The sequence below is a fragment of the Episyrphus balteatus genome, chromosome 3 (genome assembly GCF_945859705.1).
Source record: "Episyrphus balteatus chromosome 3, idEpiBalt1.1, whole genome shotgun sequence".
NCBI lineage: Eukaryota > Metazoa > Arthropoda > Insecta > Diptera > Syrphidae > Episyrphus > Episyrphus balteatus.
This window is the reverse complement of record NC_079136.1, coordinates 89,827,140-89,844,929: the sequence shown is the minus strand read 5'-3', so window position 1 is coordinate 89,844,929 and position 17,790 is coordinate 89,827,140. Positions and strand designations below refer to the sequence as shown.

The following is a 17,790-nucleotide window of genomic DNA, read 5'->3' as shown; positions in this document are numbered from 1 at the left end:
TTTACTCCCAAAATATCGAAATAACTAAGTAAATAATGACTTTATTGAATTTTTAAAAAAATACGTGTTTTATTAAAGATAAAGGCCAATCGATTGACTTATTAATTTTTAAATTTACGACCTTGGGTTACAAAAGGTTAATGCAAATTAAAAAAAACAAAACTGGGTTTCCCGGCAAAAAAGTATGATTCAGTTTTTTTTGTTATTCTGAGGAACTTTTATATTTATTAGAATGAAGTCTTTAGTATTTGACTAAAAACTACTAGGTCATTAACATTAATTTCTCAAAAACTATTTGGTGAAACAACTTAAGTCAAAAAATTAAATAAAGAATAGATTACTAACTTTAATATAGCACAGAATTGTACGTGCATTTTCTGGTTTTTTATATTTTTTTTCTTCCGGCTAATCCAGGAGTAAGAGGGTTAGCACTTAAGTGGCTTTTACTGTAACAAGAAAATGAAAATTTTTCCTTCCGAATAACTTTTTGGTCATTTGGTACCTATTTGATGTGGGAAATGTGCCTAAATATTTTTGGCCAGGTTTTAGACCACTGTGGGTCGTTAAAATTTTCTGCTTGTTAGTCAGTCGTATGGTACTTCACTTTATTTTTAACTGTTATTGCTGTTTTTTTTTGCCAATCCATCCCTTGTGCCCCCCCCAGAAAAAAATCCTGGATCCGCCCCTGTGTCTGTCTGTCCTTTATATACCTCGAGCTACAGCCTAAACGAGTGATGTGATTTTCTTTAAACTTGGTAGTTAGCAGTTTTGGGGATTCCCTAGAGATTAAATTGAAGGTTTTTTCTATGACCAAAAATAACGGTATTTGCCGTATTTTTTGTACCGTTATTAACGGTACCTGCCATAGAACGTTTTTTTTTTTGGTTTCTGAATATCTCGTAGGGGAGAGTGGGGTCAAAAGTAACAGTAAGAATTAACAGCTAAAAAAAGCGATATTCCCTTCAATATTAAGAAATGCGTAAAGGAGAAAAATGCTCAATTTTTCCATATCTACCGGCACATTTTCTTCAGTTGAAGATAAGACGACAGGGTGAGAAGTTATACTAGTGGTGCCCAAAAAAAGCATGTTTGTATCTTTTTTTTTTTAATTTTATTTTTGGTCTACTTCTTTACCCCAAATGTTTTTTTTTTTGTAATATGAATTTGTGTTTTGGCTCAAATTGCGATTATATGTATGTTATGTCTTTATCAGTTTCGCTTTTTTTTTAACTGATTTTGTGTGAAAATTTCATGCTGGGGATAGCTGTAACATTTTTCCGGGGCAAGTTGTAACATGTAATTTAAACTAATTTAATGAATAAGTACCAGAGTTCAAACCTTGCTCGGTGCGGCGCATGTTTATTCAACTTTCAGGGAAGAAAGATTTACTTAAACGTTCAACGTAACGATTTTTTTGGACTTACCCAACTTTTTTCTTACCTACATCAAAATTGTTTACCTAATATAACCAACAACCCTAGAAATTAATGCTTGAAAATGAATTTGTATTTATTTTCTAATTGCAAACACATTTTGAACCACCACTTGAATTTATAAAGCTTTTAAAACAATTTATGAATTCAAATAACTTTAATTTAAGACTACTGTCAAATCTTCTCCAAAATCTTGGATTTGCTCCCTTTTTTTCAAATTTGCACCAAAATTTCATGACTGATGTTTGTTTTTATTATTACTAATTAAAAGTAAATAAATATAAACAAATAAAGATATTTTTTCTCATTTTTAGTACTTGGTACAACCTACCCCGGTACGTGTTACACTTTTCCCCGTACCTACATATATGGGGTAAGTTGAAACAATACGATTTTTTTTTGGAAGCTTTATTAATTTTTCAACATTACCGATAGGTTTTGAAAAAATTTGGTGATGAATCTTGCAGCTAAAATATGGTTCTTTTATTTAAAAAAGGTTGGGTTGACTTATTTTCAAATTTGTGGGAGTACCATCCGTTTTAGTAAAAAGTGTTACATTTCCCGTACAACATCAACGATAATTTTTATGAAAAAGCGGTTATGTAAAGTTAATATTAAAATTTTAGAAAGTTTTCAAAAAACCCATTTTTGGATTTTTTAAAAATATTTCATTTTTTTTTTTTTTTTGAAATCAATTTTTTGAAAACGAGTTGGTGAAAAATTTTGAAATTTTGTTTTCATATGGAAATTAATTATTTCTTCAAAATGGCATACTATTTTTTTTTTTTAAATTTTATAAAATTTTTATATACAGGGTGTCCCAAAAGTAATGGATCAAACGAAATATGCTGATAGGCCAACTTTAGGGCTCTCAGAATTTGGTAACTTGTTCATCCCAAATCCTTACGGTTTTCGATTTAATGCAGTTTTTGTGAAATTTCGAAAAATCCCGACTTTGCAACAGTATTTTGCTTCCTCCGCTCATAATTGATTTTTGTTTTTTACAATTCTTTCACTAAGCCTATCAGCATACTTCGTTTGATCTATTACTTTTGGGACACCCTGTATAAGTACCAGTACCTATACATATAAAAAAAATTTTGTTTTAAAACGGCTCTAACGATTTTCGAAATATTTTTTCTTAAAATTTTTTTTTTATACAAGAAATCCAATGGCATACTTGGGTTTGTGTAAAAAAATCATTTAAAACGGTCTTAAGTCAATTATAAAAACAGATTTTATTTTTTTTTCACTACTTTTAAAATTCCATAAAAATATCAAATTTTAAATTTTTCCTAAATAAAAAGCTTTAACGTTAGAGTATTTTTTACCCTAAGAGCAAGTACGTGCGAGCCTAGTCGTGCAATTTATTTCATTTTAAATAACATTTTTTTTTTATAAGGCAAAATAATTTAATTTGCAATATTTCTTATTTAATGGTTTTTTTTTTGTACATATTTTCATTGAATATTTTTTTCTAATGCATTTTTTTAATTGATATTTTTACAACTGTTCAACCATTCAGAGCTGATATCCACTTTAAAACAAACTAATCTCGAGATAGTTATTCATGTCTAAAGTTTTATTCGACTTTTAATCTTGTGAATCAATTTCTCAGTCAAACATTATTTATCTAAAATGTTTGTATTTTTAATTTCGAATACTCGAAATAAAAACTGCCTCTTCATATTCTATTGCGAAAAGGTAACTCACAAAAAAAATTTAAATTTAATTTTACTCTTTAATTTAAAAGAGAAAAAAAAACCGTTCGACAATAACTTCTTCGTTTAGTTGAAATTCTGTTTCAACATAAATGCCTGAACAACTTTTTTTCTACACATATGCTTTGAAAGTTTTAAGAACATACACATAACTTTGTCCAGTTTTCTTTAGAAATGTCTAAACATTTATTTAACACTATTAAAAGTTTTCCCTTTTTTTACTCTAGAAAAAAAAAAGAATAACCCTTTTCCATCCCTATAATCGATAAGAAATATGCTGTGAATCATCTTACATTTTGATTTCTTGAATAAAAATTTATTTTCATCCTTTCAGTCCTTTCCGGAATAATTATTCAAAAGATAAAGACTGTACTTTTCTTAGCTTTGTACATTGATGTATGTATACTATACCACACATACACAAAAAAAAAAAAAACAGTCACAGCTATTTGATTGAGGTCGAACGCATAAATTAAGTCGAAAAACAAAAAAGATCTGGTTAAATTTGAAAAAAAAAAAAAAACAAACCTTGTAACACAAAAATATAATTATTTCGAAAGTGATTCGATAAAATAATTTCCATTTTGTTTTGAAATAGTTTCTCCACAGACTTAAGATAATTTTATTTTGAATCCTTTGCAACATTCTCACTATAAATTTTTAAATATTTCTCCGTTGAAAATAAGTAAAATAAATGAATTGAAGTACGTAAATTATATTATTTTAAGTTTGCGTCGCCTCGCTGAATTTTATCAGGATGCTTTTCAAAGAATGAAGAAACTTTATTCCAGGAAAAATAGCAGCAATATCTCTTAATCTCTTATAATTAAAAATAATTTATGTGAATTCATTACAAATGGGTTTAAGAAAATGAACATTTATCGAAATAACTTCTTTTCCTAAATTAAATTATTATTTAACCAAAACTTTGAATTTTTAATATTTATAAAACAAATTTCTTGAGATTATTCAAATGTACCTATACGTATCGACTATGCTTTTGAATAGATTTCAATTGAAGTTGACAAGACAGTAAACAGAAAAAGCTTTTTCAAGAGTATAAGTCTATCCATTGGATTTCGAATATTCAGGGTCTTATTATGTAAAATAACACGGTGTTACAAAAATGAGGTTTTAAAATATACGCGGTCGGAGACCTATCACGTTTTGTAGAGCTAGTCGCACTGATTACGAAACTGTATTTAAAAAGTCCCGAACACCCCCAAAATCTGGAGTTAGGGGCAAAAAACGGTTTATTTGACCTTCACCCATTGAAAAAAATCTAGCTTTGTCAAATTTACCCATTTTTTTACAGTTTTTGATAGGAGATAAATAAAGAGATAAATATACCTTTTCAACAATGTATAAAACATGTAACTCATCTAGAATTTATAAGCTGTCAAAGTTCAAAAATTCCATTTTTTTCGTCATTTACCCAACTTCGACATCAAATTAAAGTAAAGTAAAACAACATGCTGTTTTAAAAATATATTCTAAAATAATATTTAACTCCAAATCAAACGAGGTGTTTTTTAAATTTAGTTTTAAATTGGGCTAGAAAAAAAAATTTTACGATTTCAACCCAGATGCAGAAATTCGAAATTTTAGGTATAGAACAAAAATGTTGTTTTGGCACGTAGTAGGATAACTTTGGGACCAGGATTTGATAACGAGTTTTTGTAGAGGAGTTCAATACAAACATTTTCTTCTTTGGAAGGGGGGTCTAACTCACCCCGTTTAGGTGGGAGGAGCAGTTTGTATTTTTTTCTAGCTCTACAAAACGTGATAGGTCTCCGCCCGCGTATATTTTGAGTGTTACACCGTGTAATTTGATTTTTTTTAAGAAGCACAAAAGAACTGTTAAATTTAAAGTTGGCAATGAAAACAGGAAATTGTTAAATTTTGTATGCGATTTGATTGACGACTTTAAATTTAAAGGTAGGTAATGTGAATTAATTGGGACTTAAGGTCAAATAAACTGATTTTTTTTAATCTAAATACATCAATTCAATACAATATGAATCTGAGAAAGAAAGGTATACAATGTTCTATTTTATTCAAATCACATAATATCTTTTCTGAATAAAACCTATTACATTTTATATTTATCGCAAATCAAACGCATATTTATCAAATTTTGCAATCTAAAAAATGTTTTATAAGTTTCTTTAGAAAAATGTGGGGAGATAACTTAAGCAGAAATGTTAAATAACTTAAGCAGAAATGTTAAACAATAGAAAATTTAATGGTTAAATATAAAACAAAACAATTTTGCTTTCATTCATTTGAACTATAAACCAAACAAAAATAAAACATATATTTTGTTTAGGCATTAAAATGTTAAATCGAATTATTTTCGGGTCACTGTGGTGTATGCGTAACATTTTTTTTTTTATAGAAAACTCAAAAAGTTAATATAAAATTTCTTTCGACGGGTGACTACAAATTTTAAAATTAATGCTATTTCTTGCTTGTTAGAATACAAACAAATATTTGTAAACTAATTACAAGTATGCCTATAATTACTAGGTAAATAGGGTTAGATGCCATCGGATCTATATTTTTGCAAATGTAACTCGTAATTAGAAAGCAGTTGGTTGTTTTTATTTGAAAAACGTCAAAATTGAGAACAAAAGTAAACCAATGTCGGAAAAAGAAGAAGCTATTTGTTTTTGGTATAGAGATTAAGTAGTGTCGCCCGAGAATTTCAGTCATTTCTTCGGATGAAAAAAATTATTTTTTTTTCTAGGTATATTTTTAATTGTAGGTGTGGGAGGCTGGAAATCGAACCCAGGCTGTTGGCGACATAGTCCATCGCACTAACCATCGCGCCACGGGTTATTTTGACATTTTTCGGGTTATTTTGAACATTTTTCAAATTTTATCACCGTATTCAATAGGCCTACATTTATAAATCATTGGCCGCTCTTAACTTTTTTACTAATCCCTAAAAATATTTTTATTTTTGATTTTGTTAAAGAAATTTAAAGAAATTTTTATGATTGAAAATATTTTTGGAAAAAAATGACGTTTTAAAAAAATTTTATTTCTCATGAATCAAAAATAAAATACTTCTAGATGTGGTCAAATAAAGTAGGAGGGCGTTCAAAAATTTACTAATGAAGACTACCGTTTGGAAAACTTATAGAAAATTTGGCACTTTTTTGGGCCAATTTATTACAGCTGCAGAAAATGAGATTTGACCATTAATAGAGAATTTCTAATCTTGTATCTTTCTTAAAAAAAATTGACAATCAAAATCTCATAATATCATAAATTTTCGTATTCGTTACAGTTTTTAATTCCGTTTGTTTGTTTTTTTTTTTTTTTTTTTTTCATGCAAGTCGAAATAACTTTATAATCCTTCTTTCTAACAACTAACACTTATACCTGCTTGCGACCGATGCACGGTCATTCCACAAATATTTAGAATAAAAACATCTCCAATACCTATAATAAAAGTCTTTTTCTTCCAAATCACTGCAAACCACTTCAAAAAAATATTATCATTTTTATTTACATGATATTTATATTATTCACACATGTATAGATTTCCTACGATATTAAAATCAATGTTAAGATTAGTTCTTTACAAAAAATTTATATAAAATTTGGGAAAGATTAAAAAATTAAAACTATTAATTTAATCTTAATCCTTTACGATATTTAAACTTTTTGAAATGCAGACCTAGAAGGTAACATTTGAAGCATTACATAATCTATTCTAATCTAACCATTTTCCATGAATTTTAACATTTTTAGGATGCATTCCATAACAATGATGTAGGTGCTTATAAGGAACAAATACCTATTTCAATATAATCTACATTAAGCAGAAAACCATATCCACATTCCAACTTACATACATAAATATTCTAGATTTGCTGGGCAGAAATAATTTCTATGGTAAATTCCAACAATTCCAAAATAACAAAGAAATTCAAAGAAAAAAATCTATATCATCAAACGATACGGAGTGTTCATTCGGACAATCTCAGACAAAAGGATACTATCAAGGTTTTTTTTTTTTTTTCTTAAGATATACATAATTTTTAATTCTTTTTTTTGAAGCAATATTTAATTCTTATGAAAAGTTTCCTTTTCCACTTAATTACACACCCACTTGCACACCTGAGTTCTTTTTGATCCTTTTTAACCTTTTTTTATATTTTTGTGTTTATTCTTTCTCATAAACTGATCCTATTCAAAAGCCAGTGGCAATAGCTTTACCCTTTATTTTTTTTTTTGTGTATAATCTATTACCTTTTTTTCTTTTTTTTTTCTTTCCAAATGTAATAATTTGAATATTTTTAATGAAATTATTGTTTCTCCTGTTTCCTTAACTTAATTTACAAAACATCACGAACCATCATCATCATCATTATCATCATCATCATACACATCATTTACACATCCCATCAAGCTTTTCCAAATGGAACGTGCTTAAATGAAAATTAATATCTACTGATTGAAAATTATTATTTTTCCTTCCATAAATTATTTATTAATTTTATGCATACCTATAGGTTACCTAGTATTGGTGGTATCCACATCATAAATTGATTAAATTAAAACAATTAAAAAAAAAAAAACAAGTTAAATTGAAATTAATGGTCTAGGTGTGTTGTCTGCAGATAATACCACAAAAGGCTCTTTCACCAAAAATAAAACAAAATAATTGATACGTTAATATCTTGAACAAACGTTAGCCACGACCACTTAAAATACAAATCTATGAATTACACATACATAATTAAAATATAAATAACAATTAAAACCCAGCATTAAAATTCAAGCGAAACTAAATAAAATAAAGTAAACTTTACCCAACGGGTCCACTCGAAGGATAATCTCAGCTGATGCACTCGCAGTGCAGAGAATTCCAATTATCCAAAAAGCGTAATCCATTATCCTTGTTGATGGCTCTGATGATGCTATGTCTTGCAGAAGTAGTGGTGTGTGTTGATGATGTTACTAATGATAGTGAACAAAAATATTCCACTCTCTTGTTGGTGAATATTTGATACTTTTTCTTTTTGTAATTTAAAGAAGGATATTTTTTTTTCCCTACAATGTATTGCTTCCTTTTTGTTTTGTTGTTGTTGTTGTTGTTGTTGTTATTCACTGAAAACCACGGTAAGTAATGAAATTAACGAGGAACGCTCGTGACACGAATGAGGTATGAATTTAATTAAATGCACATTGGCATCGCACATCAAATGGGAAGATTCGATAATTTTAACCACACATTCCATAAGGTCACCGGAAGATGTTGAGTGACACAACATAATCACACTTCACTATACGTAAGTACATACATATACAGTATATGTATTGTATGTGAAAACCAGAGAGGCGGCAAATATTTGCATAACAGGCTTATATTGTCGCCACATACAAATTAAGCGATTTTATACACATGGTATGGTGCGGTGTGTTTGGGGGACTGCATTCCCGTTAATGCTTATTTCACAAGGGGTACATCCACACGATTAGACCACGAGGACGACGACGACAAGAACGGCAACCAGGACGACGAAAAAGCACCCAGAGTAACCTCGCACTGAATAAACTCTGCATAAATCAGAGATAAATTATTTCTAGAGGAAATATATCAACGCGACACTGGCCCCGAAAGTAGAAAAAAAAAAAATATAAAAAAAAAGAAAAAAAAAAGTACCACTAAAAATATGGGTAACCGTCACGAAACGAAACTGAAGGTGAGTTACTGTGTACAGCCGTTTAAAACTTTCGCGCGATAGCCCCCCATTCAGTGTATGTACACATTTATAACGTATATTCGGGTAATCCTCTATTTTTAAGACCAAACATATATAGTTGTATAGTTAAATACCGAAAGAATTTATGTACTTGTAGCGATTAAGTATAGGGATCTCGGGAACGCGTACAAGGGATATCCTTTTTATGCTGTGTTTTGCAGATTTTATTTACTCTTGTTTTTTTTTTGGTACACTACCTCTGTTTGTCAGCGGGCAATCGTGACGTGATTCACTGCAGCAGTGAGATTGTTAAAATAAGGCAAATAAAAGTTATTAAATTCCCAGGTCAGTTAAACACCGTTTGAATTGTAAGCTTATCTTCAACAATGTCAGACAACAGGATACTCTCAAAATGCATGGCAGTTTTTCTCAGTTAAATGCAGGAAAAAAAAACATAAAAATACTTTGTTGTTGTATGGAAATCCAAATAAAAACTTTATATTAAGGGCAATATTCAATGCACGTTGGGCGCCACTTTTAGTTTTTTGTTCCACATTTAAAATTACCCATAGAAATCCGATTGAAAGGTAACAAAAAAAAAACAGCTTTGAATACAACCACACAAGTGGAAATTACTTCAAATAAAATTCAACCGCACCACATTCACTTAACTATTTAGACCATCACCACCAACGCCAACAAAACCAACAACGAACGATCAGAAATTAATAATGCACAAACCGTTCAAACAACCAAATTCATTGTTGTTTGTATTATTATAGTCGTCAGATGCAACAATGCAATTACAGATAGATACATAGATTGGCCATTCTTAATTAATTCACTAAAATTTCATTAGCTTTATTTTAATTAGACAAACTTAACCACCATCAAACTTTGGGGGATAGGATATTTTAAAATTTTGCCAAACATTACACACTCACAAAATAAACACAAATTTTACGTTATACCTATGTATATTATATTTTTTTAGTTTTACTTTAATTAACTTCAAAACCGTTACGCGAATATTGTTTCGATTTGATACCTATCTCTTTTCAGAAACGGAGGTCTATCACATAACTGTCGACGGCATCATGAAAGAAACTGAATTGATGCTGTTATCACTATTTGAGCATTAGCGATATGAATTCTACCATACAATGCTCATTTTTGGTAGTAAAAATCTACCATCTGGTGAATGTTGAGAGTAATATTTCTCTTAAATGAGGGACAGTATTTTCTCTTATGGTGTTCTCTTAAAATCCTTATCAGTGTGGCACAATTTTTTTCAGTGTCAATTCTCATCCTACTCGATACACTTATTAGTTCACTAGGGCAGGATTGTATAAAGTTAAGTATACTAGGACTTGTTATCAGTGTCTAGGTTAACCGCTGTAACGGAATTCATGCGCATGTTCGTAAGAAATTCACCTCTTAAGAGAATTCTAACTAACTGTTGTGTCATATTTGGTGTTGACATGAGAGAATTCCCCACACATACATCCGGTGGATAGGTGACTTTTTGGGGTTTATAGCGCGAAGGGAATTCGGTTGACATTCAGTGTATAGTCAACAAAACTTTATGTTAGGTTAGGTTAGCTCAACCTCTAGTCTCAGTTCAGTCTTGTGTTTTGCTGAAAGCAACTTATTCTCTCCATTGCCTCTTTTTTTCTCATTTTGTTCTCTATTATTTTTTTTTTCTTTTGTTTTGTTTTGTTTTGTTTTTTTTTTTGTTGAGTCAGTTTTTGAATATTCTCTTTTTTTAAGTTAGATGACGGAGTGGGTTTGGGTTGCTTTAAAGAGCAAAGTGGTTATTCTAGCACTAGAATGACCCACTTTTAGGATTAACTCTCTAAAACAGAATGGTTTTTGTGTTGTCTGTGGCAATGCTTAATGGCGGATGTACCAATGTATATTCCTGTGAATGAGAGAATGAATGGTTGGCCTTTTGCTTCTTTGGATTTTTGTTTCTATTTCTATTTATATTTTTGTTTGTTTTTTTTTTATTATTATTATTATTTTTTTTTTTTTTTTTTCAAATCATTGATGATTTTGTCAAACAGAGCACCAAAGAATATGATTTTTGTAAGATAAAAAACAAACATAAATAAGGACTCTTTTTGATTAAATAAGTAGGTATATTTTTTAAAAATTTAACTTTGAAAAATCTAACATATAGCGTAACGGGTACAATGGTTGGCACCATTAAGCATTTTTTTCATTTTGAGTTGCGAATTACTCTCGCATTTAAAGAGTTAGGAATATGTTTTATATGTCAAATTAAAGTTTACAGAATTTCTGACTTGAATGTAATTAGAAAAAAATGTTTTAAAAACAAAGACTATTTTTAAAATATTAAAATAGGAAAAGCTACCCAAAAGGTACAATCATTTGCATCCAGGTACAATTGTTGGCACCCGAGGTTACAATTATTGGCACCCTCAAAATTGAAAGAAATACAAGTGTTTTTCATGATAGTTTTTATCAAAGTTTAGTTAAAAACAGTTTAATATAACAAAAAATCTTCATTTAACGCAATTAAAAAAAAAAGAGTAAATAAAACGTATGACTGGGTCCTATCTACTGGCTCTTGCATTTCAAATCACATACCTTTATCTTAGATAAAATTTTCGGAAGTTAAATCTTTTTTTTAAGTTTAAATTAAACTAAAAATTATGTCATTTTCGCAAAAAACAGAAACGTCATATTTCAGCTGTACAATTTTTTTTTTGTGAAAAACTAAACACGCTTTTTTGTTTGAATTTTTTTAAAACATTTCGTACGCCAAATTTAATCGAAATCGTTGCAGCCGTTTTCGAGAAAATTGCAATATTTCGAAAACTTTTTATAGGAGATATCCGTTTAGATCGAGAAATTAAAATAAAATAAAAACGGGTCTTGAAAATCACGTACAAATCGTCTGTTACGAGTTTTTGGCAAATCTATCAAACCTTTTGAGCTCTTTTTTCCCCATTTTTCAAACATAAACTTATAACGGATGCACGGTATAATTATTGGCAGTCTTAAAGGTACAATTATTGGCAGTGTCAACGATTAATGTCCCAAAGCACGCATTATTGGCACCCCCCTGCCAATAATAAAACCACTACTTTATATATTACCAACCAATTATTGACACCCCTTTTTAATTAATTTGAACATATTTTTTATATAAGAAAAACAATTAAAAACATTTTATTTATTATATTGTTAAGCTAAAATAAATAAATCTTCATCCAAAAACTCAAAAAATAATCAAAAACGGACAATTACCATATTCAGTGTCCTTAGCAGGAACACTGTATTTTTTGCACTTTTTTCATAAACTTAGAACGGCTTTACATTTTTATTAATTAAAATGAACTGAGAATGAAATAAACCTAAATAAAAATGCAGAATTGTAGAGATTTAATACAGATTATGAAAAAAACATGATTTTTGTTCCTGGGCATAGTAGTTTTTGTGAAATGCTTTAATGCATGAAGGGTGCCAATAATTGGTACAAAAATCGGGGGTGCCAACCATTGTACCCCTTACGCTATTTCATATTCATCGTTATCAACTTTTTATCATGCGCGTAGGAAGGGGGGGTCCTGGGTGGGCCAGGCCCACCCTAGAAAATCAATGGCCCACCATAAAAAAACTGACAGTTCTACGGAACTTTTAGTCTGGTTTTAGCTAACTTTAACATTTTTTTTTTGTAATATCGCTTGCTGAGAATTATAGGGCTGTATGTATGTTTAATAATTTAATTAATTTTTTAATTAAATTTAATTTTTTACAAAATTAAGATTTTTGGACGTCAAATATCTTTTTAAACGGTTAGATAAACGAAAATGGTGTCAAAGGCCTTTTTTGTAGAGCGTTCAATTTCCTACAAGAATATGTAAAGAAATCTGCTAAAAAGCCGATTTATAAAAACATGATTTTTTTAGTAGAAGGATAATATAAAAAATGGAAAATTGCGAAGCGAAGGACCTTTCCGTTAATACAAAGATTTCATATTTGGTGAGTATATTCTAGAGATGTCTGGCAATCTATCGGAGTATAAAATCAAAAAAAAATTCGATTTTTTTGAACCAGCCTTGTGTTTATGTATATTTTTCTTAGTCAGCGATATGTATAAATACCCCGTTTATATGAGCAGTCTAAAAGGTCGGATTCAATAATTAGCTTTTTCAATGTGTGAATTGTGTTAAATAGTTAACAGCATGTAAAATTTTTGACACTATTGATTTTAATAAAAAATTTTCAGCTGTTAAAATTTTATTGGGCTCTGGCACCTGGTTAAATTTGAGTTAAATTTTTTGTGCAGATGCTTTTATTTTGTTTTTTTTTTTTTTCTTATTAAAAAGGAGTATCATGGCAGAAAAAGGCAGACAAAATTCTAAACAATAATAATCCATACAGCTGAAATTTTTTTTATTAACCTCAATAATGTCAAAAATTTTACACGTTGTTAACTATTTAACACAATTCACACACGGCCTTAGACCGTGTGTGAATAGGGTTAAATACTAAGCCGAGAATATATTTTTGACACTTTTGAGGTGAAAGGATAGTTTCAGTTGTCAAAAATTTATCCTGCTCTAAGAGCCGGTTTAATTTTTATTTTCAGAGAATAAATTTTTTGCAGAATTTTTTGAGTATTTTTTTCAATAACTAATCAAAAATTGAAAATAAAGAAAGAAAATTGAAAAAGTAGTACAAAATTATGAGTGTAGGGTAAAACTATACAATACGCCCCAGTTTACAAAACGCCCCACCAGTCTCGTACGCACACAGGTGTTGTTAGACAAACAAAACAAAAACTGTTCAAACTAATTTAAGTTGCTCGTCAATTGTGTTATTGAGTTGTAGTAATCTGTGTGCCCTGAAAAGAAAAAAACTGCAAAACAAAAATTTGGGACCAAAACATATTGCGGAGAGCGCAGACAAAATTTCATTTTTTCAAAAAGTATAAAGACCATATCAAATTGATATATATATTTTGAAAGTTCAAAAATTGGGCTTCTTAGTCCTTTTTTGGCAATTCCTTGAAATCAGTTTGGATTGCTATATTTTTGCATGCGCGTATTGCACTTCGAAATTTACAAAACGCCCTAGTACAGTAAGTGTAATACGCCCCAGTAAATTATGAAGTAAAATACTCATTAACATTTTTTTTATTTGCTATATGCTTAAGAATTGCATTAAATTACAAAAAGACGACACTGCGGCCATTATGGTCAAAAACGAAAATTATTACAGGACCGTTTTTAAAGAAGTTTAGTTTTCAGCGCATATCTTGCCATATGGCGTTGCACGATTTTTTTTTACCATGTATACATACCAGATTGCAACATTTGCGGCCGCAAAGCATCTCAAAATTCTATATTCCAAAATCAATTAATTTAATTTTTCTAATTTAGTACATTTGTACCTACTTTTTCCTTAGGGGCGTTTTGTCACTGGTGTGGGGCGTTTTACCCAGCAAATGAGTTACAAAACGCCCCACATGAACTTTTTTTAAACGATTTATATATAATATATGCTAACATATTATAGTACATATGAATATGCCAAAAGTAAGAAAAAAGACTATACTTTTTATATTTACCAAAAAAACAATTAATTTCCTTTATTTTTTTTGTTTTATTGAAGATTAAAAAAAAGTGGGGCGTATTGTATAGTTTTACCCTATATTAGGAAAAATTTATATTTTTCAATATATTTCATTTTATTGATGATGAAAAAAATTGTTAGTTACCCATTAATGGCAACACAAAAATAAAATTCACATGACAACGCGTGTTGGAAGTTTGTAAATTGTTAATATTTATACTTTTTTTTAAATCATTATTTCTTTCGATTTGCAGAAAAAAAATATTTATCTACGTTAAAAATGTATCCAAATTCACACAGCTAAATTGAGCTAAAGATAATGTTTTATTCACCAGACATTCAAATGTCAAAAATGTATCCTCTGCTAAATATTTAAAATATGGCTTTGTTTAGAGTCATATAGTAACCCGCATACAACAACTTTTAATTACAAATTTTTATTTTTATATGTACCTACACTTCTGGCTTAAGTTTCAAGAGCACCTTAAACAAAAAAAATAAAGCAAATAAATTGAAAACTTGGTAAGGTCAGTTTTTAAAGCCAATCGCTGTCATAAATTGCGACTGAATTCAACTTTTGTGTCGCTCAAAATAAAAGTGATGTAACTCCATCCAATTGCATTTCGATATAACAAACTTTTAAAAAACGGAATACCATATTACACAAAACAATATAAAAAGAAAAACCAGTAACTATCAAAAATATATTGCGTATTTGGAGTTGATTCCTTTTTATATTGAAAGATATTAACAAAATACGATACCATTGAACAAAAAACACACATTTAAAAAAAAAATGAGTTACCGATTACATTACCGATCGAATATATTATTAAAAATAAACTTTTTGCTAATTTTAAGTTATTAAAAACAACAGAGCGTGGCGAATTATTTGCCAATTAAAGGAGCAAAGTAAATAAAATGCACGATTGTGTCACGGAGTTGCTGTAAACTAACACTTATGATAGTTTACAGATTTAAAGGGCTTCTTTTTTTTTTGTCGATGTTGGGGAAGAGCCGACATTCAGGGCAAAGTTTTATTAAATCATTTTTTTTTTGTTATTAGACTTTTTTAAGAAAAACTAAAAATGCAGTTTTACGCCTGCAAAGTTTAATCAAAATCGTTAGAGCCGTTTTCCAGTTATTAGGTATAACTTGAAGAATTTGTATGGGGGTACACTTTCTAATTAAGGTAGAAAAAGAACAAAAAAAAAAAAAAAAACAACTTTCAAAATTCTATAAAAATCGCACGGACAGAATTCCTAGATCCACTTTTTCTTAATAATTCTCCACCATCGTAATGTTGCTTTTGATTAAGACCTAGTAAAAAAAATTGCACACTCATAGTTATGGCTTCAGGTCGATGATAACATCTGGCCCACCCTAGATAAAATCTCTAGCTACGCCCATGCTTTTTATACCTGTTAACCTGTTAAATTTTTAATTTAAAATAAACACAAAACATTGGAAATTTGATTTAGCCCTGATTTTTCAATCGTCAGTTAAACAAGTTTGGTCTATTCTTTCATGCATTTAAATATTTTTAAGCTATAATTTATTTCATGGGTTTTGCTCTTACTCAACATTATGAATTGACTAATTGTATAACTTTCCCTTGGGACCTTTTGGACTTTTAAATCTTGATTAAATAAAATAAAAACGTGTACCTACGTTCCAAACTTAACATCAAACTTAAAAAAAAAAAAAACAACAAACAAACAAATAACTTCAATGAAAAGAAAAACCATTGCCAAGGTTTAATTATGAATTTCGTGCAACCCTCATTTTAAAACTTCCCATCGGCATATTAACTAAATTACTCTCAGGCGTACAATTTAAGATTGATGTAAAAATATCTGTTTTAAAAATATTAAAGAAAGAAAATAAAAATAATTTTCCTTTTTTTTTTTTTTTTGAAGTCATAAAAATCGATATGTTTCTTTATTTTTCAATCTTCTTTGAAGTTTATAATAATAATTTGATTATTTGGTAATTTTTTATTAGAAAAAATTAGTTTATTTATTTTTTTTTTTTTTTATTCAGAAGAAACCTAACTTTAAAATGAGAACTTTTATAAAAAACATTCGAAGAACTTGAATTGCTATCAAGAAGTAAAGGTACACCGAAATTAATTACTTAAAATGAACTCGTGTCTTTTTCTTCTCTTTATATCACCGCGAGTTTGTGTGAACATTGCTACTCAAATTAAGTTATACCTGTTTTGTCAAGACTTAATGTAATTAACTTGACCTAAATAAAAGTACAAAGTTAGAGACTGGGTGAACCATCTTCCTATTATAACTAAAACGTACAAACTATAGTGTTTACTATATCTAAAGCGAAAGTGGTGTAGTCTACTCCAGTGACGACTTTTAGACTCTTTATAATTGTATACAGTCTTGAATCCAAAATTTTGCTATCGACTGAACATCACATAACAATTGTTTTAGAAGAGAGAATTTTCTTTTTTTATACTGTTTTAGAGGATAATTTTGGAGTAGACGGGATTTAAATTTGAACTTATTTTTTTTATAAAAATCTGTGTGTTATTCATGTTAACGCTATTGAAGTTATACCTACTTCTCACTCACAGAAAATTTACTTATTAGGTTCAAACCAAAACAAACAAAACTGTTTTACAATATTATTATTATGAAAACTAGATGGTGCTACTAGTTAACAGTATGACATTCTTTCCGAAAAGTAAGTTTTTACTCTGTACAAAAGGCGGAAAAGAAGTATAACTTCAAAAAGGCTCACTGAAACTAGAATTGTTATTTAAAGCCTACCAGGAAGAAATAATATCGCCAGGGATTACCTGAAATTGAGTTAAATATACTAGAAGTAAGTAATGTTATCTCTGCGTTATTTTCTCTCTGTGTGCTTTTCAGTTGCAATTATTTGTTTGGAAGTATAATTTAGCAAATGTTTGAAAATCAATTTCTTCAGGCGATCCGGTGACACAAAGCTTCTTGGCCTTACTTTTTTAATAAGATGTATTTATTGATGCTGTAAATGATGCATCTATTTATCAAAAATTAAATTTCATTCGTGATAATTCGTCTAATTTATTTGAAGTACCTACTTTAACTATTTTCTGCTGTATTTTTAAATGCTGTATTTCGTTTCATTTTTCTCAAAAAAAAAGGGGAAAACGGAAAAATAAATATATATATTTCTTATTATTTAAAATGATAAGTTTTGCGCATTCAAATTTTCAAGAAATTTCGAATAATTTTGTGGGTAAAATTAGTTTTTGAAAAGATTATACCTTAACTGATTTCAAACAAAATATCCGATATTGTTGAT

General features: G+C 29.1%; 1 protein-coding gene across 3 annotated transcripts in view; it reads right to left on the bottom strand.

Moving 5' to 3' along the window:
• Positions 1–17,790, bottom strand: part of LOC129913453 (uncharacterized) — a 711,188-nt gene that overhangs the window by 456,215 nt on the left and 237,183 nt on the right. The window contains exon 1 of one of the 3 annotated variants that reach the window (XM_055992143.1): positions 7,981–9,830. The exons of the other annotated variants lie outside the window; for them this stretch is intronic. Within the exon in view, the coding sequence (XP_055848118.1) occupies positions 7,981–8,062 (82 nt within the window). The 5' untranslated portion in view covers positions 8,063–9,830. Of the gene's footprint in view, positions 1–7,980; positions 9,831–17,790 lie in introns of those variants that run through there. 3 annotated transcript variants of the gene reach the window in all.